The sequence below is a fragment of the Eublepharis macularius genome, chromosome 3 (genome assembly GCF_028583425.1).
Source record: "Eublepharis macularius isolate TG4126 chromosome 3, MPM_Emac_v1.0, whole genome shotgun sequence".
NCBI classification, from domain to species: Eukaryota; Metazoa; Chordata; class Lepidosauria; order Squamata; family Eublepharidae; genus Eublepharis; species Eublepharis macularius.
Genome location: NC_072792.1, coordinates 168,106,127 through 168,129,837, shown reverse-complemented (window position 1 = coordinate 168,129,837; position 23,711 = coordinate 168,106,127). Strand labels below are relative to the sequence as shown.

At 44.7% G+C, this 23,711-nt stretch overlaps 2 protein-coding genes across 2 annotated transcripts in view; one reads left to right on the top strand and one right to left on the bottom strand.

Moving 5' to 3' along the window:
- Nucleotides 1-5,836: 5,836 nt before the first annotated feature.
- CMTR2 (cap methyltransferase 2) lies at nucleotides 5,837-14,556 on the bottom strand. Its single transcript, XM_054973033.1, has 3 exons — nucleotides 14,473-14,556; nucleotides 13,523-13,619; nucleotides 5,837-11,132 (listed from the first exon to the last, which is right to left on the bottom strand). Exons 2-3 carry the CDS (start codon nucleotides 13,615-13,617, stop codon nucleotides 8,837-8,839), a joined length of 2,391 nt encoding a protein of 796 aa, XP_054829008.1. The 5' UTR covers nucleotides 13,618-13,619; nucleotides 14,473-14,556; the 3' UTR covers nucleotides 5,837-8,836.
- Nucleotides 14,557-14,975: 419 nt separating this feature from the next.
- The window catches only part of CEP295 (centrosomal protein 295), a 41,041-nt gene continuing 32,305 nt past the window's right edge, over nucleotides 14,976-23,711 (top strand). Inside the window, exons 1-4 of the mRNA XM_054974722.1 lie at nucleotides 14,976-15,044; nucleotides 17,575-17,713; nucleotides 18,726-18,926; nucleotides 20,063-20,184. Of these exons, the coding sequence (XP_054830697.1) occupies nucleotides 17,594-17,713; nucleotides 18,726-18,926; nucleotides 20,063-20,184 (443 nt within the window). The 5' untranslated portion in view covers nucleotides 14,976-15,044; nucleotides 17,575-17,593. The remainder of the gene's footprint in view (nucleotides 15,045-17,574; nucleotides 17,714-18,725; nucleotides 18,927-20,062; nucleotides 20,185-23,711) is intronic.

Here is a 23,711-nt window from a genome sequence, read left to right as displayed (position 1 = left end):
CGTGAAGTGGGTCCAGACGGACACGTTTTAATAGGCAGTTGACTGTATTCCAGAGAAGCCACATCAGCTGCCAGAGCAACGCAAACAATCGTTTAAACATCAATGTACAGTGGCAGAGACTGAATGAATTATTGTTCAGCAGAAGTCACAAGGCCTTTTTGTTTACTTGTGTCCTTATTTGTGTTCCTAAGATCTGTAGAGACCAAAGATAAAGCATTCCAATAAACTGCACACCCCCAATACTGCATTCTGAACTCCTTAGAGGACAGGTGGGATATAAATTCTCTGTCATTTGCACCCTTGGCGTGGGTGCAAGAGGCATAGTTAAAACAGTTCTTGTCATTTGCCAGAGTGGTAGATAGTCTAAACAGAGCTGCATTCTTTGAGGAATAAAAAAATTCCCTGTTGGACCAAGTTAAAATTCCATTATCCTGCATTCTGTTTTCAAAGTAATCAACCAGAAGCCTCAGGGAAGCTTACAAGCAGGTCATGAAGACATTAACCTTACCCTTTCACTGGTACTCAGTAATATACTACCTCTGAACATGGAGGTTCTACTTAGTCACAATGGCTTATATCCATAGCGAGACCGATTGCCCATAAACCTATCCAATCCTTCCTTTTAAAAACCTACTAAGGCAGAGACTGTTGCCAGATCTTGTTACAGACTCCCTAAGTTAATTATATACTCTATGAAGAAGAATTTTCGTTCAGGTTTTCCTGAATCTACTAACTGAATCATTTTTATCGGGTAGCCCCAAATTTTATTATTACAGGGAATTAAAAAAAAACATTCTGAGCATGTTCCTCTGGGTATACATGCATTACAAAAAAATACATGTTGCTTAGCCATAAGCATTTAGAGCCAAACAACATGTTACAGACATCTCTGGGTTGGTTTGAGAATGTTTCGGTCATTTGCTTTTTTGTGAGATCCCTTGCAGGGGTCCAGCTAGGATCAGGGCCACCACAGAGGCTTATGTCTTCTCTCCTGCACCATTTTTTCCAATCTGAAAGGACTTCAGGACAATATTTTCTTTTTACCCCAAATACAAACACACAACATGGCGGGAGGGGTGGGGGGAAGGCAATTGCCAAAATAACTTATTTCTAGTTCTCCCAAAGACCTCCATCCCTCTTTCCTGTAGGCAAGCTATCAAGGATCGTATGTGGTTTAGTGGTTAGACCTGGGAACACAGCAAGAGTGTTAACCATGGAAGCTCACTTGTGACTTTAGCCCAGTCACACACTCTCAGAGTAACCTACCTCACAGGGTTGTTGCGAGGATAAAATGAAGGAGAGAACAATGTAAGCCGCTTTGGGTCGTCATTGAGGAGAAAGGAAGGGTATAAATGAAGTTAAATATATAAAATAATTAAATCTGACACATAGCGACATTTTGATGGGAAATTCCACCTTTGTAAAAAAGGATGGAGGACGGAGTATATTGGGAATGTACAAAGCAGGTGGATTTTCCCATCAAAATGTGCCTTTGTGTCAGACCACAAACTTGAAATCCTCCCAATCTTTGGCAGATGTCTCAGCGCTGCTATTTTAACACTGAGCATGTGGGATTTTCCAAAGATCTGATGGAGTGAAATAAGTACATCCACTTACAAAAAACCACATGCTGCGCAGACACGCACTGAACCAGAGAACATTCCACTCTGCTTCAAAGAACACCAGTCCAAATATAAGCTTACATTCATCTACGTAGGAAACATCTGCTCGCTCGCTCTCACTCTCTTAGTAGGTTTCAAAATTGCTTCTCGTAGGTCTTCTAAATTTAGAAGCCCGTTAGCGCCAACCAATTGCCGTGCCAAGATCCACAGTTCAAGAAAGGCTTCTGCACAGCTGCAGGCACCGCGGATTGAAAGTTAATTAGCCTATTTATTGCAGATAATTATGCATATTATTATAATTGAAGGAACATCCCTTTTATGACTGCGATGCGGCTTCCCAACCCCTCAAGGTTGATTGGAGGGTTCTGGTTGCAGAGGCATAGAAAAGTCAGCGTGAAATAATTACGCATATACTTTTGAATTCTGAAGTTCTTCCAGCTAGCCTTCAGAGACCAAATTGAGCACATTTATGCACAGCTCTTCCTTCCAATGGAACACTTGAACATTGCATAAATACAGCCAGTTTGGTGTAGTGATTAAGAGCAGCGGGACTCTATCTGAAGATCTGGGTTTGATTCCCCACTCCTCCGCTTGAAACCAGCTAGGTGATCTTGGGTCAGTCACAGCTTCTCAGAGCTCTCTCAGCCCCACCCACCTCACAGGGTGATTGTTGTGGAGATAACATACTTTGTAAACTGCTCTGAGTGGATGTTAAGTCATCCTGAAGGGTGGTATATAAATCGAATGTTGTTGTTATTATTATCTGCTTTGAAACAGAGAGCATTATGCTACTAAAATGAAATCTGGGACCAGGTACTGATTCTGGAGGGATAGTTGGGTTAGTCAGCTACCACAGACAAAAAGAAACCTCCTGACATCTTAAAAGGCGAATCAATTTATTGTGGCAGAAACTTTCATGGAACAGAACCCACTTCATCAAACGCATGAAATGTATTCTCGGTTGGCATATATTATGTTATTTTAAATATCTATATCCTGCCTTTCAACCTAAATAAGGTCTTCCAAGGCAGCAAACACTAAAACATTAGAAAATTTAAAACATTTAAATTTAAAACAATATTTAAAATGGTATAAAATAATTAAATGACACATACACAGAAACATACAACACCAAGAACAGGGTGAAGTGCCAACGACAGTTATCAAACAAAACAAATCAAATCGAACAAAACAAAGAAGTCTTCACCAACTGATGGAAGACAACAATAGATGGACAGACAAGTCTCTCTGAGGAGGGAGTTCCAGATTTTTGGAGCCACGACTGAGAAGGCCCTTTCTTAGATTGCCTCCTGTCTAGCTTCAGATGGAGGGGACATCCAAAGGAGGGCCTCCAAAGATGAACAGAATGGAATGCACACACCCCTACTGTGTGTAGCTCAAATTGCCTGTTGCTGCAATTAGGATTCCAGTATAATTTAACACATCATGTTAATATGTATGCTTTGGTTCAATTCTGTTATCAGATTTCTGGTTGATTCCAGATTTGTACAATATAAATCTTATTGCATTCTTTATTGGATGTCCCATTCTTTCAACTGTATTGTGTAATCAGCCTTGAGTCCTAGTGAGAAAGGCGGACTATAAATTAGACAGAGAAAAGCGCATGATCATAGAGACAGAGGAGGAAGGAATTGTGAATGAAATGCATCTTACTCTATAATTGAGTAAGTGTATTTCAGACAACTCACTTTATACCCTGGTGCACCACCAGAGGGCGCTGCCACGGAGGAAAGCCTAGGCAAGGCACCATGTCCCTCCAGAAAACCTGCCATGGTGGGAAACACAGGCCGGGAGCAGGCGGCAATGCCTGCCGCCCGCCTTCACCCAGCTGGTATTAGGAGTGAGGCAGGTGGCAATGCCCTCTCCCCGCCTTAACCCAGCTGGTATTAGGAGTGGAGCAGGTGGCAATGCCCACCCCCTGCCTTCACCCAGCTGGTAATAGGAGCGGAGCAGATGGCAATGCCCACCCACCCCCGTCTTAACCTAGCTGATATTAGGAGCGGAGAAGGTGGCAATATTCATCCCCTGCCTTAACTCAGCTGGTAATAGGAGCAGAGCAGATGGCAATGCCCACCCCCACCTTAACCAGCTGGTATTAGGAGCAGAGGAGGTGGCAATGCTCATTGCCCACCTTAACCCAGCTGGTATTAAAAGCAGAGCAGGTGGAATTTCCCCTCCCACTTTTAATACAGCTGTTATTAGGAGCAGGGCAGGTGGCAATGCCACCTCTGACCTTAACCCAGCTGGTATTAGGAGTGAAACAGGTGGCAACGTCCACACCCCCCCCTTCACCCAGCTGAGATCAGAAGCAGAGCAGGTGGCTTTGCTCACCCATTGCCTTAACCCAGCAGGTATTAGGAGCGGAGCAGGTGATGATGCCCACTCCCCACCTTAACTCAGCTGGAATCAGGAGCAGAGCAGGTGGCAATACCCACCCTCCTTCACCCAGCTGGGATCAGGCTCGGAGCAGGTGGCAATGCCTGCCCCCCTTCACCCAGCCGTAGTCAGACGCAGAATAGGAGGCAATGCCCACCCCTTTACCCGACATATATCAGGCATGGAGCAGGTAGCAAAGCCCACCACCCCTTCATATGGCCAAGATCGGCATGGAGCAGATGACAATGCCCACCCCCCTCCTTCACCAGCTGGAATCAGTGATGGAGCCAATGCCTGCCTGCCCGCTCTCCCCTTTCTAGAGTCCATTGTATTTTTTCCCGGACAACGGGCTTTGTTGCTAGTTATTTATATTTCCACCCTACTTTTCTTCCCCGTGAGGCTCCAAGTGACTTACAATATTGATTTCCTCACCTCCTTTTTATGTTCACAACAATTGCCCAATGAGTAAATTAGGTTAAAAGTGCATGGTCCAAGATGTCCCAGTGAGCTTCTTTGATAGTCACACACCCACAGAGAGTTTCCAGACCTTGGGGCAGTCACACACTCTCAGCCTAACCTAGCTCAGAGGGTTGCTGTGAGGATAAAATGACAGAAAGGAAAATGATATTGTAAACTGCTTTGGGGAGAAAGGCAGTGCATGTACATCAAAATTAGTAAATCAATTAGTAAGTACAAGCACGGCTACTGGGAAACAAAATGGCAATACTGTCTGAGCCCACAGTACCTGGGTAAAATTGCCTGATTTGGTTTGAGGAGGAAGGTCCAGGTCCAGCAGGCATCACAGCCTACTCTACAGAAGGAAAACTTCCCACTACATGGAACCTGTGCTTTCCGGTATGTTTTTAAAAATCCTTGGGCAGAGGCCACCTTTGGAATTCTGACACAGGGCAATGGGCACAACCACAAAATGGCTGTCACAAGAGACATAGTCAACCACAAAATGGTTGCCATGGGAGACAGAGTCACACACAGAGACAGGGTAGGCTTCCCAGTTGCCTGCTATCTACCAAGGGTTTGCCCCATTGCCAACCAATTGCTGGCGGTGGGCAGGAGGCAGTAACCGTCCCGCCAACTGCCCACCACTGGTGCGCTTCTGGCAGAGTACGATGTCACTTCCCAAAGTGATGGCACTGTGCTGGCCATGGGTGCACACCTGTGCTTTACTGGGGCCAATTTTGGCCACAAACAGGATGAATTTGCCCCACACAAAGTGTGGGAGTATGTCTGTAGTCAGCATGATGACATCACTTCCCAGAAGTGACATCATCGTGCAAGTACCAGAAGCACACAAGTAATTAGCACACGTGTTAAGACTACTGGGAGACACAATGTAAGTGCTGAATTCCCCTCCTCCCACTTGGAGGGTACAGGAACCTGGCAACCCTAGATATGGCCCAAGTGCAGGGGAGAAGAGGGGTAATTTTTAAAAATACACTGGGAAAGAGGAGTGAGAGAAATTAAAACCAACACTTCCTAGCCCATTGAAACAATGTCATTTTAAACTGCAAAGCTGATTGGATCTTCAGTGGCCAATCAGAAGCCCTGCTGGGCAAGAGCCACACCTGACCTCACCCACTTTCTAAAAAGACTTGACAGGCACCAAGAAAGCTGTCAGTAGGCACCACGGTTCCCACAGGCACCATAGTAAGGACCTCTGCCCTCAAAAAAATCCAGAATAATCTTGACATATTTACATCCTAAACTGCATACCATAATTATATTCATCTGTTGTTCAATTTTTATAGCAATTTCAACTACTGTTGATAAAGAACCAAAACAGAGAAACAAGGCAGAGTTTTATTTTCAGAAGTTAAAAAAGTTGGCTTTTTAAAACTTCCCTAGATGAAAGTTTTTGTGCTCATAATTGCACCAAAACAACCAATTCAAAGCATCGGCTTGCAAGATTCATGTCATTTATTCCTAAAAAATAACAGCTATCCTTTTGGTACCTGAAGATTTAAAATAAGAACGTTATTTCAGACAAGCAAAGAAAACCCTTGAAAGAAAGTTACCAAGCTACTTTAATCCGTGGTGGAAACAGAAGCCTAAAGAAATTAGCAATTAAACTTGAAAACCAAAAGAAGCAGCCTGTGTGTGTGAGAAAGCAGAAGGCATCCTGCCTTTGTAAAATTTCTGTATATACTTGTGTCTTAATGCTCTCTGGTTGATTCCGCACACGTTGGATAATGCACTTTCAATGCACTTTATCAATTATTTGAAGTGGATTTTTTGTTCCGCACACGAAAAAATCTGTTCCAAATGATCTATAAAGAGGATTGGAAGTGCATTATCCAATGTGTGCAGAATTAGCCACTGTCAAACACAGGCACAATTTGTACCCTACTTCCCTCCCTACAGCTGCCTCTTTGTCACTTTTACCCACACTGCAAAAAGCATGTATATAGGTGTTGTGGTTTGAGAAAATATGGCAGAAAGAGGAGGCAGAAGAAGAAACAATCAGGTGCAAGGAGGAAGAGTTAATTAAGGTTCAAAGGTGAAATGTGCATAGGAGATCCCCTGAAGAAGCTCCAATGTAGGGATCAAAAAACCTTAATAAACTCTTCCACCTTGCACCTGGTTGTTTCTTCTTCTGTCTACTGGTGCGGCCATTGCTTTTCCAGTATTGAAAAAGGAGGCACAAGAAAACAGTGGCGGGTTGAGGATAAAGCATTCCTTTTTGCACCCACCAATTCTTCTCCGCAAGTCACAACATCCCCCCTTCCTGCCTTTTTACAGCTGTTGGGCAGGGATCCATTTCCAGACACACTACTGCTTTAGTATGTCTAGTGAAGGGTACAAGACACTTTCAGAGCACAATTCTCCAAGAAGCCCACCAGTCTATGAAATAAAGCTTTATACATTTGCGCAGCTATTGCTCTTTTAGCAGAGAGCTTGGACAAGAGAACTAGGCATGATCATGCATTAAGTCATTTAAGGCACTTTCTCGGCTTCCCAGCAGGAGACAACTTTCCAATGAAAAGGCTGCTTCCACAATAGGAAGCTTTCCGCCACCAGAAAGTCCTCGCTGCTGGATATCTACATGATATGGAGTTCTGAGCAGATTTTTAAATGAAAAGCTGTCTTGGGGTTGCTTATAAAGAAAAGGGGGAGTACTTAAACCCTTTACCTGCCAGCTACATTTTCTCGCAAAAAAGTATGTTTCCTGACATCGGGGAGGATGGGGGAAAGAGATCCTTTGAAACTTGGAAGAAAGGAATTTTTGAATAAGGAAAAATGCCAACAGGCAAATAAGCCAGCATACCACCACCACCAACACCACCCTCTGGCTTTCCTCTACCAGTTGCTTTTCATTTTGGGGTCAGGGAGATAAATGCAGTGGAACTCTATGTAACATGTAGTTTGGCCCCAGCCCCAAGAAAAGCTTCAAATTCTTCCCTCTGATCACACTATACAGGTTTGTTAACCTTTGCGACAGTTTCCCACAATTAATTTTACTTTAAATTCTTCGCCTCCACTGCTGAGCTTCTGTAAATCTATCTGTACAACAAATAATCTGACAATCATGAAAGTAGTAATGACTAGTTGGCTGTTAGCACGGTTAACCAAAGAAAACACAATGAATTGAAGTCATGTAGTAGTGTAGTAAATCTTTCCAGGCTTTGTTGCAGCCAAGCCAACGAAGCAACAGAAAAATTAACTGCACGTACTTGCCGAAAATAAAAACATGGAGCTGATTTTAATGCTGTGAAGTTCCTCAACGTGACAGTCAACAAAAACACTGGAGAAAAAAACAGTGTGAACCAGGTTGCATTCTCAGGGAATTACACTACTTTCAGGTCTATACCAACAAATGCAGAAGTGATCACAAAAATTGACTGTCACCTCCTTATGTGTAAAACCTGGTCCACATTAAGCTCTTTCCATGCAGGTGTGCTCCATACATGATCACATGAAAGAACCTGACTACATGAACCAATCAAGTATTCAGAACAGCAAGAGCCAATGGAATGCGTTAAGATTTGGACATTGATCATCTAAGCCGAATACAACCACTGTGCTTATCTGCCAAAGGTGAAAGATTAGGGGACAAGTGAAGGAATCCTGATAGCACTTAAGAACAAGTAGTAAGTTTGGTGGATTTGGATTCTGGACAGGGTTTACAAAAGACAAAGAAAAGTAAGCAGCTCCTCTTCTTCACCGATTTAGTTCTGAAGCTTGCTTAAGAAGCCCTCTCCCTCCGCACGGGTTCACAAGGGCTGCATCCAAACTTTTTTAAAAATGTGCATGAACCCAGCTTTATGTCAAGCTCGCACATGTGACTGCCACCACCCTCTACTCTCCTTGTGCAGAGGGTGATGAAGGAACGATCATTTAACTCTGGTTTCCCTTGGCTCCTGGGTACAGGTTAACTACAGTTAGCTTCTCCCGCAGCCCAAAGCAGGATTCTTAAAGCAAGGTTTAATCCTGGCTTAGGATCCCAGTTAGCAGATGCAAAAATAAACTCTGGGGAAACCAAGTACCTGTGATTTTATGTCGCAGGCAGCCAGGCTCAATGTTCAACCACCACTGCTGTTAGTGGAAGGGGGAGAAACCAGGGAGATGTGTAAGACCGACACAAGCATGGTTCATGGATATTTCTTGTAAATGACATTTAACTCAAGATGTTTGAATGCATCAAGGTGTGTGTAAACAGAAGTGCAAACCAACAGGGCAAGTGTATGACTGTCAAATAAACAAGCCTATAATTAAAATGGGGAGGGGTGGGGGATGATTTCCCAGGGTTAAAATTTTAAAAGAAGAAAGACAATCTTCAACCTGGTGTTTTCAAGCTAACATCACATCATTTGCTGCTGTTCTGCTTGGATAATCAAATGTAGCTGCCTCTTTGCAATTGCAGTGTTCAAGTCCCAGAGAAATTCCAACAGTGACCCCTTCAGAAGAATATCCATAGGCACAAACTGCAGGACCTGCTGTGGCGAGCCTGCATCCAGCAAAGAGTTCATGAGGTTATTCATTTGCTGTAGGTATTGGAAAACCGGGTCTGGGAGATCTTGATAGCCGGCACATAACAGAATGGTGCTAGTCCTTAATGGCTGTGACGATGTGGGGCAAACAAAGGAGATGCGTTGGAAACAGCTGTGCAATATGAACACTAAGCCCGCCATGAAGCGTGTAAAACAGGAAAGAACGGGCAGAACCAGAGCATCTCCTTTCTGAAGCTGAGGGAACGAACACAGAAGGCATTCCAGAAACTGTTGCTGGTATTTTGGCTCTCCGTCGTGAAGCAGAGAGCAGCTGAAAGTCGAGAGACATGGCGACTCCAGAAGTGTAACTTCCAAGCCGCATTGGCTATCGCCATCACAAAGCAATGGGAAGCCCGCAACCAAACACTTTTTTCTGCCAATGCAGTTTTCACTGGGAACCTCTTCATAACACCCCATAAGCTGCGACAATTCAGAAAGCACCGATGACTCCGCAAGAACACAAGAGTGACACTCTTGCGGTGTCCATCTCAAGAGCGAGTCAAGATTTGCTTTGCCAACTAAAGATTTCTCAAGAGCTTCATTGAGGCTCTTTAGAACTTCACCATCACAGAAGGGAGAACATTTTACACCCGGCAACCTCCGGCCTTCCAAAATATACCATAAATGACATTCCAGATTACATGGTGCCCCTTCCAAAACACAGTTTCCCCCAACATTAGTGAAAGAATGTTCTTCGGCCCATTTATTGAGACAACCCTTGGCTACTTTATCTTCCCATGACAGGGATTCCAGCCACTTCCTTTCATTGTAGGTACAAAAATATTTAGTCCTCTGCCCACACCATTTGGCATTCATGCTGCAGCCAGCATGGGGCCTCTTCACTATCCAGTTATTTCTGGCAAGGGGTTTTATTTGGAACCTCTTCAAAAAGAAGTCCACAGCACAATCCCGTAAAAGATTTAGCCTCAACTGCTCCACCTCCCCCATGTTCTCGAACAACCGGAGATTCTCAGAAATGGTCTCGATTTGATGCCTGTGAAAGAAGGAACAGCATTCTTCATGTTCTTTAAGGAATGATTCAGGAATTAAGTGGTGTGGAAAGAGGGCTTTCTTGACCATTTCTGTTCCAAAGTTCTGCATCATTTTGGACAAGAGTGAATGGATAGCTTCTCTGCCGAGATAGCGGAGGCAAACGACATATACTTCAGAGTTCCCAGCTTTACTTGTGGCAGGTTTAAAAACGTGGACCTCTTCAAAGGAGCCGTTCAGGAGAAATAGCAAATTAACAGAACCGTGCTCAAACAAAGTGAACATCTTTAGGACAAAAGAGCCCCCAAGACCAAGAGTCATTAAAGCCGTGACCGCTTCACAATAATGTAAAGAGGAAACGAGCGCTTCTTGTTCACCAGGATTTCCCTGGCAATCAAAGCTCCCATCAGCAGTGACCAGGTGAACTGTGGCCATATTGCTTATGAAGTGTTGCAGTCCTGTGAGATGTCTCAGCGTCATGACGTCCCCAGTGTCCTCGGGGCCAAAATACCACCAGGGCAAGGTGTTTGCAATGAGTCTGTCATCCATAATCATCATGAGGGTATCGTTTGCTTCATAATAGGGATTCAACGTATTGGCTACCCAGTTCCAGTCGCAAGGGATACGGTGAGACTTTAGGTAGTGGTTGAGGCTGGCGATAAACGCCCCAGGAGCTTCACACAGATGGAGAGAGTTGAGTTCTCCATTCTGGAGAGCGTCGCTTGGGAGCAGGGGAAAGCTGCACAGGATCTCATGGAATTTGCACCAAGCCTGGGTGCACAACTCCGCATTTACTGACTTCTTGATATGCGCGATGATTTTCCCTGCTTTGTTGGTGAAGGATGTGTGTTGATGCCATTGGTCCAACTTCTTGTCACTCAGCAAGTTCTTGACTTCATTCAGGGAGTTCTTCAGGGCAGCAAGGGAGCTGAACTCTTTGTGGTCACAGGTGAACGCCTGACTGGGATCTGGCAACTGCCATTCATTGTTGGGTGGTTTGCTGTACAGGAACTTCTTCTCAAACAGCTTTGAGGTTTCAGCAACAATGTCGGGGCTGAACTGGTCAAGGTTTGCAGTTTGCTCGACGTACGGCTTTTTCTGTTTGTTCATTCTCAGACTGGGGGGAAAAAGAACACGGAGAAATCACAACGTGAAAAACCAACTGTCTAAAACAGGGGTCCTCAACATGGTGCCCGTGGGCTGACAACTTATTTTTTATTATTATTTTATTTACTTATTATATTTTTAATCCCCCCCCCCCCGTCCCTGCAAGCGGGCTCAGGGTGAGGTACAACATTGATTAAAACACAACATAAAAACAATAAGCACAGCATAAAAACAGCAATCAATAAAAACATTCCAAGATGGGCAGTCCTGCACTCGGGCCCGTCAGCATACAAAAAGGGGAGGTAGTAGTGGACAGATAGGGATTCCTGTACCCCTTTTCGGGGCAGCCAGCAGTGGACCCTCCATAATCCCTCATAGAAGGAGACTGGTGGAAGGCTCGGCACTGATGGACTAAAACTTCCCTGGTGCTGCCAAATTCTTTTAGAAAATAATGGGCCCATTGGCACTTTTGCTCAGTAGGGCTTCAGATTGGCCTTTGGAGATCTTTTTTTAAAAAAATTTACTTGGCAGCAGCTGCCACCACAGGACAAGGATCTTTATTGTGTGACTGAAGGTAAACTGTATGTATGCAATAAAATATTTTAAAATAATATTTTATTTTAAAAAAGCATCCGGTTAAGCAGAACTTCTGTCTGAAAAGCTGAAGAGTTATTATTAAAGTTATGCATAACCTTGCTCCCTGACATTTTGTGGTTGGCTCTGCCTCCGCCAGCAGCCATTTCGTGGCTGTGCCCACCAACCAAAGGTGCCCATAGGCTCATCAAGGCTGGGGACCCCTGGTCTAAATCTATGTCTTCAACCCACAGGTTGGGACCCTCACAGACTTGCAGAGGACCCTCTACAGAACCACAATTTTTTAAAAACTGCTGTTTGGAGGATTATTGCTACTGTACATCCATCCAAAAAAGGACAACAGACCTCCTGCTTACCTTTGCGCCCACAAACACACTGAGGAGTAAGGAAGGGTCACGCTGTGGAGGACAAGATTCCTTTTTTTGCAAAGGCTCAGGTTATTTCCTGCCATGTGACTGTGTCAGTGGGACCCATGCTATCAGCCTGGAGGTTTAAAAATTGGTCTTATGTCTGGAAGGGTTAAAGACCCCGGGTCTAAAGGCTAACGGGATGTCATCACAAAGTTCATCTCACGGTACAGGAGAAAAAAAAGCAGCTGGATAAAGCTACCTCCCCAGCCTTCTGTTTGATCATATGAGAAAAAAGTTCTGAAGCTAGCAGCAAGGAAAGATACCACAGCAAGGTACAGCTTCAGGTTCAGACACCATGGGCAAGTTCTTTTGTGTTTAAAGCTACAGGAATGTAAGCAATTAAAACCAAATTCAGAGCAAAGTAGTTATTGCTCTGACTTCATGAAATGAATTCTAGTCCACAAAAGCTTATGTTCAAATAAAAACTTGATAATCTTTAAGGTTTCCAAAGACTCTTAAATCTAAAGCATCTATCCCTCTGGATATATTTACTAGTGGATTATTTTAAAAGAAATAATTGTTAAAGTAACAAAAAGAAGTTTATTCATGGAAGATACTCAGAATTTCTGATTCCCGGCTGGATTTTTAAAAATTATTCTAAATATTTCTATGCTGACTTTCTACCCAAATAGGATACCCCAGATCAGTGGGCATTAAAAATGTTAAAATATTTAAAATACAGCATTCAAGATCTGGTGGCAAAGTATAAATCGGAGGGAGGCAACTCCCAGCATGTGTGCCAACAGCAGCCAATAACACTGTTTTGCTTGGCATCTTGGGCAAGATCTCTGCCCAAGCAACCAAGGCATTGGCAATGCTGCTGCGGCCAACAGTGCAAGAGAAGGCAGCAGACATGGCTTATGCCCATCCCTGCCTCCTAGGTCACAGCCACTTGCCAAACACAAGGCAAATCACTGAGATGCACCTCTGGGGCTTAGCTTGCTCCAAGTGTGCTTAGCCAAGAACGACACTAACTTCCTCACAGGTAGCCAATACATTTTTTTTAGCCCTTGAGCCAAGGCAGTTGCCTCCCCTGATTACTGGGGTTCATTCCCTGCAAACATTCTCACTTACACCAATGATTATAGTAAAGAGTCCAGTAGCACCTTTAAGACTAACCAACTTTATTGTAGCATAAGCTTTTGAGAGCCACAGCTCTCTTCCTCAGATGCATCTGATACATTTGAGAGCCACAGCTCTCTTCCTCAGATGCATCTGACAAAGAGAGATGTGGCTCTCGAAAGCTTATGCTACAATAAAGTTGGTTAGTCTTAAAGGTGCTACTGGAGTCTATGATTTTGCTACTACAGACTAACATGCCTAACTCCTCTGGATCTAGAACAATGATTATGTCACCCCCAACAGGGTTGGCAGCCTGAAGCAGCTTCTCACTCACCTGTCAGAAGGCATCCAGTGATTCCTATCGGCAACACTTTTGCACATGCTGGAGATGGGCCCGATCCCATCTACCATAGGGATGGAATCCAGCATTTCTACAAAGACATACATGAGACCATTTCAGTTTACAGCATGTAGTTAGCTTAAAACAATGGGGTTTTTTAGCTGTGTTTTAGAGAACACTGGGCTTCATAAGACATTTCGTCAAACTGTCTTGCGAAAAGATCAGCAATGACAAACAAGCTGTCCTGAAGGACTGGGCTGCCACCGCTACTCAACTTCACCAACAATGGGCAATATTTAGCCCGTGCACAATCTCATTATGTGGGGCAACTGAGAGAGCCCCCTTCCCACACCCAGCATAAAACTGCTTCCTAGAACGTTTCCCTGTTCACTGACTCCTATGAAGCATGTAGGCCAGCTAGGGGTTAACACACTCGTGTCAAGAGATATCTGAAGAAGATATCTGAATCTTGTTGGTCTCTCAGGTGCTACTGGACTCAAATTCCGCAGTTCTACTGCAGACCAACAAGGCTACCCACCTAAAACATGCCAATAGAAGAGTTTCTTGAGGTGGTTTCAGTTTCCTACCTTAAGGGAGAATTAGAACGGGTAGCTCTGCGGCACTTTAAACTCTGGCTTGCAGACATTTATGCAGGACTAAGCTGAGTCTATTGCAACAAAACTGGAGTCCTTGAAGACGAACAAAAATGTATTCCTACACAAATGCTTGCAAGCCAGAGTTTAAAATGCCACTGAGCTAAAGAGATGAACACCTAACCCTCTTCCCTGACAGGCCCCTTTACACCGCAAGCGCCTCTTGCCACTTCAAGTGCAAGAAGCCCGCATCCGTGCTGGTTGTATGCACTCCCAAACACGCATTCAAAACACACCCTCCCACTCCGCCTGCAAACAAGCACTTAAAAGAAGGAGAAAGACAAACTCCACCTGGGCCATAACCGCAAATGGCGTTGGAAGGAAGAACTACGCCAAAAAAAATTCATATGCACAAAATTAAGCACCCACTCCCGGGAAAAAGGGAGTAGAACTCTAACTACGCATGCGCGCTCACTGAATTCCAGCAGCGGGGGGCTTTTTGCACATGCGTACATCGTTCTGTACTTCGTGGGCGGCGACGGGAGCAGCTGTGGCGCACGCGTACATCCGCCTGAGCTTCTGTTCATGGGCTCGGTCTAGGCGAGGTTTTGCTCGTGCGAACTTCCCCATGGGGCGGGCGGTGCTAGATTTTCCGCATGCGCAGTTCCGTCTCCATGACCTCCAATAGGTTAGTGAAGAGCACGCTTCGCGGGAGTGCGGCTAGCTCACAGCTGCGCATGCGCACGACTTTCCTTCCCCGCTTGAGCCCGCCGGGCTTCGCGCTCCTTTCTTGGTCCTTCAGAGTTCCTCAGTCGCGAGAGCGATGCGCGCGCAGAGGCGCGCGGTTTGAAGGGGCGGATGTGACGTCAGATGCAGCGGCCTGAGGCGGCGGCTGTTTGAAGCGGCGGCGATGGCGGATGAGGGTAAGGTCGACTTAAAGCTTGGTGGGCGTTGAGGGAGAGGCAGAGGTGGACGGGGCTTTGTTGGCCCTTCTGGCTGTCGGCTTTGGTCAGGGATTCCTCTGCGGAAGTGCTGTTCTTTCTCCCCTTGGAGCATATTTTAATGAGGACTCTATGGTTGTCATCCTCGGGGCGGATGGAGATTTCCCAGTTTTCAACGAATCTCCAGACTTCAGGAGTCAGTTCCTCTGGAGAAAATAGCTGCTTTAGAGAATGTATGTCACCAAATCTCAACTGAGGTTCCTCTTCAACCCCGGACTTTTCCAAGCTGTATCACCCAAATCTCCAGGAATTCTCAACCCTAAGTTGGCAACCCCAATTTATTTTTAAAAATTGGCTTTAGTGAGAGAATTGCTAATTTAATAAGTACATTATGTAGTTAAATTGCTGCTGGGAGTCCACCCAGGGAGGTTGTCTGCAGGGTCTCTGCATGTCATTGGCTTGGTCTGCACTGTGTACAAGTAGTATTTTATTTTGATTTATAGTCTGCTTTTCTCACTGAGACTGAAGATAGATTACACAGTGTTTGTCAGTACGGTCAATTTCAGTAAACTATGTAGCAAGGTATATAAATGCAAATCTACAAAGATTTAAAACCAGCAGAAATCCAACCGAGAGTTGAAGAAATATCTCTGTGATAATGAACTGCACTGCTTGCAAAAAGAGGTGGGGAAAATCTCATTTGAAAACATTTTCCTGTGTAACAAAGTTCCTTGAAAGTAGAGAACTTAGCGCAGCAAGAAACAGGTTGGACTGCAGCCTTCCTCTCCAACGTGCTCATTTTCATACTTGTTGGGAGTTCTTCAAATAGGAGGGGGCAATGCAGAACGGTGTTCTTGCCCCTACAGTCTGTGCGTTTGATCACCTTGGGATTCTTCTATCTCGTTCTGTAGTGTTTGTAGACATAAGCATCATAAAGACACTCTGCTGTATCAGACCAGTGGTCATACATAGTCCAATATCCTTTTTTGTGTGCACAAGGCTGGCCAGTTGCCACGGAGTGGTCATACATAGTCCAATATCCTTTTTTGTGTGCACAAGGCTGGCCAGTTGCCACGGAGGGCCAGCAAACAGGCCCAGTGGCCAAGGCCTGATGCTGCTGCCTAGCATTGGATTATTGCCTCTGGATATGGAGGTCCCGCTTAGCCATCGTGGCATTATGCTTTATACAGATTAATGGTAGCTAGTGCTGGTGGGCACACAGTAGGTAGAAGTTCTGTAAAGGCATGGATCAGCATATCTGTGAATCAGTGCTCCTAGCATTCAAACCTACTGCTATTCTGACTACGTTTGTATGCTAGGGTCCTTTCAAAATGGGGTGGGTCTATAACTAGTTCCTATTTAGCCCAAAGTTTGCTTATCACAAAATGAATCCTATTCAGCAATGCACTTGTATTTTGAACTTACTTTAATTTCTAATTTTGTTATGGACTGCTTTTTCTTATAGCAGTTTCATTCTCTCTGAAAAAGGCAATGTGTTTATTCATTCTGAACGTGCCTCCTAGTTGTTTCTCTGTGTTAACATGCATGCATCTCCTTTTTAAAGGTTGTGCTGTAGAAATGCAAGAGAGCGACTTTTTTGTGGCGTCTGAAGTGACCCTTACCTGTTCTCTGTGAAAGGAAGATTTGAAACCTGTCTTTGAAATTTTTGCAGGCTAGAACGACGTTTACCTGAATGTGCGTTGGTTAGCGCATATCTTGTATTTTCTTTGGCTCTGGAGCCAAACCAAAAATTTAAGAGCCAGACTTCAGACTACCACAAAGCCTTAAACTCTTCATAGTTTCTCATAATTTGCCAAAGCTATGACAGAAGTGTTTTAGCATGTAAAGAAGTATGGAGTGAGTCTGGTTGTCATCACCATAACATAATCTCTAACCCTAACCTAACCTCCCCAATTTCTCATAATTTCATTATTACTGTAAAAAGGTGCCTTTAATTGAATATTGGAGGTAGTATAGAAAGCAACTGGTTAAGAAATGAATTCATTTACTACTACTGAATGATGTAAAGTAAACATGTAAACAAGCATTGGTAAAAACTTAAAGGACATGAATTTTTATGTCATACAACAAAACATTCTGATATGAAATGATAAATAAGCTTTATCTTTCAGAGGATCACTGAGAGAGACAACAATAAAGTCATTACTTAAAATATTAAAATTTCTAGACACCGTGAAAACTTGGTGCCTGGGACTGGCTGAGTCCTGATTAGAGGCAATTAATTGTTAATGCATGTTTCCCTCCTGCCTCCTATTCAGTTTTGGCACCTTGAGGAAGTAAAAGGTATATTTTGTCTCAAGGCATCAAAGCAAAGAAAATTATGTCTTGGAGCATGTTGGTAACATATGGAATGTCATCTTGAGGAGAATGACTGCTGTTTTTCTTTGAACTTAATAAGCTAATGAACACAGTGCAATAAAGAACCTGTTAATTTTATCCTCTGACTTCACTTAGATGCATATTGAAATATCTGTTGCCTTTTATGTCTCAGTGCAGTGCAGGAATATTAAATGATTTCAAAGATGAAAAGGAAAGTGGCCAGACCTGGAAGGTTTAGGCTTAGTCCTAATGAAGAAGCATTGCTGTTGAAAGAAGAATATGAAAGAAGAAGAAAATTAAGGCTGCAGCAGGTGTGTTTTTGTTGTTGACAATGGTGTTCTGTTAGGCAATTTCGATTCAGCTTCTAATTCTGTTCTAGTCCAACACTGTATCCACTATGCCATGGTGGCTGGAACGCCATTCTGGAAATATCAGAACAATGCTCTCAATATTTTACTAAAACTAATCATGCCCTTTCCAACTCTTCCATATGGAATTAAAATGGGAGAGGGAGAGAAATGGAGGGCCCCCAGCAGATTGGTGGAGCATTGGCCCTTCAAAATTGAAAGAATCAATACACCACTGATCAGCTGTTGAGCACTGAAAAAAATTGATGGTAGACCTGGCCTCCTGACAGTTGGAGGCCAGGACTGTGGTCCATAGGAACTGGCCCTAGATTTAACTGTTGAGCAAGTGCTGTTTATGGCCCCATTGGTGGGTCCAGGGTTGCCTCCCTTTCTGCCCCATTAAAAACCCACCTGCAGTGACATGCCTGTTGGGGTGGCAAATTAACCTGTGATATTGCCGCCCACTTGACCAACTGTGGTTAACCACAAGTGGATTAGACTGTGTTATGCAAACCAGTCTGTTAGCTGTATCTGTGTATCCCAGACCCTCACCTTCTTTACTGCTTGCCTGTATTCTGTATGTGCCAGATTTATATGCCAAGGAATAAATGGCTTTCTAGTAAAGTAGTAGTAATAATAACAATAACTGTACTTATGTACCGCTCGTCTAGACAGATCAGTGCCCAGCTCAGAACGGTGAACAAGGTCAATGTTGTTATTATCCCCACAGTATGGTTGGGGAGCAGGGGCTGAGAGGAGTGGTGTAACCAAGGCCACCTGCAGAGCTCATGGCAGTAGCAGGATTCAAACCAGCAGAGTGTTGATTTGCAGTCCAATCATTTAACCACTAGGCTACAGCAGCTCCATGTATATGATAAGTTCTCGATTTAGGTACTGAAACCAATGAATTTGTCCAAATTAGAAAGCAAGCTAAGCTCTTCCACAAAATAGAAAACTATTGACAATTTTTTTCCAGGTTAGAGAGCAGGAGAGAAACATTGCTTTGCGGATAAGGCAAGACGTTAAGCAACGGAGAGACGAACAGCTACATCATTTGGCAGAAGAACTGAAAGCAGAGTGGCAGAAAGAGCAAGAGGAGAAGATTAAAGCCTTGGAAAAGCTTTATCTGGCAAGCCTGAGAGCTATAGGAGAGGGGCATAGACAGGCAAAAGAAAACGTAAGCAAATATCTGTTTGATAATGTCATGATTGTCTGATAATTACTGAACTAAAATCCTAACAACTTAAACATGTGCAGTATTGTGGTTAGTGGATTAGTAAAACAAGACCAGTGTGTCATAGTGAGCAGGTGTAAAAGTGGTAGGAGGTTCAACTGTGTTGCAGGCTTCTATTATTTTCAAAGATTTTACTTAATCTGACAAGAAAAGCATTATAAATCGTAGGAGAAGTGGGGTTTGTAAAATGTGAAACACGTGTAAGTTGAAGTCACTAATTACATTTTTTTTTAAAGTACTGATTTTTAGAACCATAGGAAGAGATTGGGAAACAGTTCAAAGCATTGAGGTTTGGAAAGGTGCACTCCTGCTAGATAAAGAAATCTTCCTCCGGTTTTCTCAGTGCAAAATACTCTCTTTAATGTAATCAATGTTTTGAACTTTTACGGTTGGATCTGGTGACTCCTCTTAAGTGGAGAGCCTTGCTTAGCTAGACGAAGACTACTCACTTAAAAGAAAGGTGCAGTTGGATCCAACCTGTTACATCCAGTTTAATAATGAAACTTGGTCAAGAATAAACTGCATACCTAAATGCATTTAAATCACGATTAAATCACGCTGATTTCAAAGGAGCGTTCAGATAGTAGAAATAGGATTACTGTCTTAGTTAACCAGCTGTGTTAATTACTTTAGCCATGGTGAAACAATTTTGTTTTGTACCAATGCCTTGTAAAGCAGAAAATGTTCAGCTACATTTACAAGAAATGGACGGAGTATGTAGACATCAACTTCTCGAGCCTCTTTAGGCACGTGTGGCTCACAGGATGCCGTGCATCCTGTTCCACTCCCTTAAGAGCCATATAGAGCAAGGCTAGTGGCTGTTGCCTCATTAAAAGCAAGATTAGGATGGGCCTCGGTGGAAAGTCCTTGGGTCATCACCGGTGCACTGTGCTTGGTCTTGTGGGCTGGTGTGCTGGCAATAACACCTGGAATATCTGCGTGAAAGGGAATGTAACCAAGGTTACCTGGACTCAAGAAACATAGTTTTGTTTGAAAGTTTGAAATATTGGGGGGGGGGTTGCTGTTAGAAGTAATTTGGTTCTGTGTCAGCTAAGCATAGATTACATTTTATTTCACAGAAACCTGATCCAGAGGCTCAGGCAAAGCAAAGGGAAAGGAAAGCAAGAGCAGAAAAGAGGCATAAAGAAGCCCTAAAGGAGCAGAAGAACGAGAAACAGAAGTTGCAAAAGGAGCAAACATGGTAACCATTGTAACTGTACATAAAATGAATCCTCACTGTCTCAGCTACTGAAAAGAACTATTGCCATTATGCATGCTCAACAAATACTTGGAATTTTGTATTCTGAAGAAAGTATTAATTTCAATAGCTTAAGGGACTTCTATAGCTAAACTAGTACAGAATACTAGGAGTATTTTGGAGACTTAAAGTGTAATCCTAAGCACTTCTAAGCCTGTTGACTTTAGTGGGTGTTGGAAGGATCCTTACAGCACTTATGTGGCTGAGTTTTTATAACTTATTTGGATCATTTGCCAGTGGATTTTCCTGTTTCACACAGTAAAATCCAGCTGCAAAGTGAATCGGAAGTGTACTATTCCGTGTGTGAAAGGTAGCCTAAGACCTTTTGGTTACTCTGGTTGAGCTGGTTTTGTGCTTGGGTCTTAATAGCTCTGTCCACTAGATTGGATCACACTATTGTGCGATGGTCTAGTTTTCAGAACAGCAGCTAACATCTTTATTTATTTATTACATTACATTACATTTCTAGACCGCCCTCCCCGTCAGACGGACTCAGGGCGGTGTAACAACATACAATTTATAACATACAGTTTAAAACAATAAAAACATAAATAAACATTTAAAACATTATTCCATGTGCAATAAAATTTCTCAAATGGCAGATATAAATATTAAAATTCAGTATTTTAGGCGCAGGGCTTACTTCTTACATAATGACCTGCGTCATACTTTATGAACTCCTACATGGGTTGTGGACGGTCTTCAGTGGTATGGCCAGCAAGAGGACAGCCTAGCCCCCACCAAATGCCTGGCGGAACATCTCTGTCTTGCAGGCCTGGCAGAAAGATAACAAATCCTGCCGGGCCCTTGTCTCCTCAGACAGAGAGTTCCACCAGGTCGGAGCCAGGACTGAAAAGGCCCTGACTCTGGTAGAGGCCAGACGGACCTCTCTGGGGCCAGGGACCATCAGCAACTGCTTATTAGCTGATCGAAGCGACCTCCAGGGAACATATGGGGAGAGGCAGTCCCAAAGGTATGCTGGACCCAGTCCTCATAGGGCTTTATAGGTCAACACCAAAACCTTGAACCGGACCCGGTACTCAACTGGTAACCAGTGCAGTTGACGGAGGATGGGTGTTATATGTGCCATGATTGGAGCGCTGGCAACCACTCGTGCAGCTGCATTCTGAACCAGCTGCAGTTTCCGGATCAAGCCCAAAGGAAGCCCCATGTAGAGCGAGTTATAGTAGTCTAATCTGGAGGTGACTGTTGCCTGGATCACTGTCGTAAGGTCATGGGTCGACAAGTAAGGGACAAGTTGCTGAGCCTGTCTTAGGTAGAAAAATGAGGATCGAACAGCCGCTGCAACCTGTGCCTCCATAGACAGGGAAGCATCCAGGACCACCCCCAGGCTCCCAACCCTCAACACCGGGGTAAGTGGCATTCCATCGAGAGCAGGGAGCCGAAGTCCCGCACCCATGGACCCTACCCACATGCAGGACCTCCGTCTTATGGGATTCAATCTCAGCTGACTCTGCTTCAACCATCCAGTCACAGCTTCGAAGGCATGTTCCAGGACATCTGGGGCAGAGTCAGGCCGTCCGTCCATCAAATACAATTGGGTGTCATCTGCATATTGATGGCACCCAAGTCCGAAACTCCATACCAGCTGGGTGAGGGGGCACATATATACGTTAAATAGCAAGGGGGAGAGTATTGCCCCTTGAGGGACACCACACACCAGCGGATGGCGGGATGACAACTTCTCCCCTGGTGCCAACCTCTGTCCCTGACCATGGAGAAAGGAGACAAACCACTGCAAGGCCGTCCCTCATATCCCCACATCGGCAAGGCAGTGGATCAACAGGTCATGATCAACCATATTGAATGCTGCTGATAGATGTAACAATAGCAGCACCGACCTGCCTTGATCCAGCTGTCTACGGAGATCATCCATCAGGGCGACCAGTAATGTCTCCATCCCGTGTCCCAGATGGAAGCCGGACTGGAAGGGATCTAGGGATGAGGAATCATTCAGGAAGACCTGCAGCTGCTCCACCCCCCGCCCCCCCACTCAATCACCTTACCCAGGTACGGGAGGTTTGAAACTGGGTGGTAACTGGCCGGGTCAGCAGGGTCCAAAGATGGTTTTTTCAAGAGAGGCCTATCACAGCTTCTTTCAACGCTTCAGGAAAAATCTGGGAGCTCAGAGCCATGTTGATAATGGCCTCCAAGGCATCCCGTAGCCCATCTACACTGGCCTTCATCAGCCACGAAGGGCACGGGTCCAGGGAGCATGTGGTAGGCCTAACTGCTCGCAAGATCCTGTCAATCTCATCCCCAGAGAGTGGGCTGAAATGGTCTAATATTATCCCAGAAGGTGGCCAAGGGGCCTCCAGTTCGCACAATGTATCAGTTGTGGCTGGGAGATCACGGTGGAGAAACAAGATTTTATCAGCAAAAAAGCTCCCAAAAGCCTCACAGCCAATATCCAAATTTAAATTTTGATGATCCCCTCCTGACAACAAGACCAAAGACCGAACCACATTAAACAGCTTTGCTGGGTGTGAGCTAGCTGATGCAATGGAGGCTGCATAAAACTCTTTCTTTGCAGCCTTCACTGCCATCTCATAGGCCAGTGATGGCGAACCTTTTTGAGCCCGAGTGCCCAAACTGCATCTCTCTCTCTCTCTCTCTCTCTCTCTCTCTCTCCCACACACACACACACACACACACACTTGCTCCCTTGCTCACTCACTCACTCACTCACTCAGAAGCCACGAATGAAAGTAAAGCAAGTTAAATCAAAGCAGTTTGCCCTTCTTTACACCAGCAGCCCTGCTTGCAAGCACTCTTTCTCTCTCTCACTCAAGAGCCACGACTGAAAGTAAAGCAAGTTAAATCAAAGCAGCTTACTCTTCTTTAGAAAGCCAGCCCCAGCAGCCTGGCTGCTGCCTCCGCTTCCTGCTGCTAAAGAGACCGGCAGCAGGGAGGCAGCCTTGAGGAAAAGGAATCACGTGGGCAGGGCCAAAACCCATGTGATCTCTGCTCAGGGCTACTGGAACGCTGTTCCAGGCGTTCCCCCTCCAAATGAGCCCTGGACCTAGTGATCGGCGACTTGGCTCGCGTGCCCACAGAGAGGGCTCTGCGTGCCAGCTGTGGCACGCGTGCCATAGGTTCGCCATTGCTGTCATAGGCTTTCATAAACGTCCTGTAGAATGCTCTTGCCTCTTTGTCGCGAGTTCATCGCCATACTCGCTCTAGCTGTCTCAGCTCCTGCTTCTTCCGTCGTAGCTCCTCTGTATACCAGGGAGCTAGTTTGGTACGGGGGCGGAGAGGGCAACGGAGGGCGATTTTATCGATGGCTTTGGAAAGATGGACTTGCCAATCTTCCACCAGCTCATCCAACGAACCACTAGGGAGCATCGGATCCCGCAGAGCATTCTGGAAGCCAATTGGATCCATAAGTCTCCACGGGCGAGCATAAATAAGCTCGCCAGCCTTGCTTCCCAATCAACTTAATTCAGCCA

Excerpts from the sequence above, each read along its gene's own strand:
- CMTR2 (XM_054973033.1), bottom strand. The coding sequence starts at position 13,617 with ATGCTGGATTCCATCCCTATGGTAGATGGGATCGGGCCCATCTCCAGC. Across the intron at positions 11,133-13,522 it reads CACTGGATGCCTTCTGACAG|TCTGAGAATGAACAAACAGA; the intron begins GTGAGTGAGAAG and ends TTTTCCCCCCAG.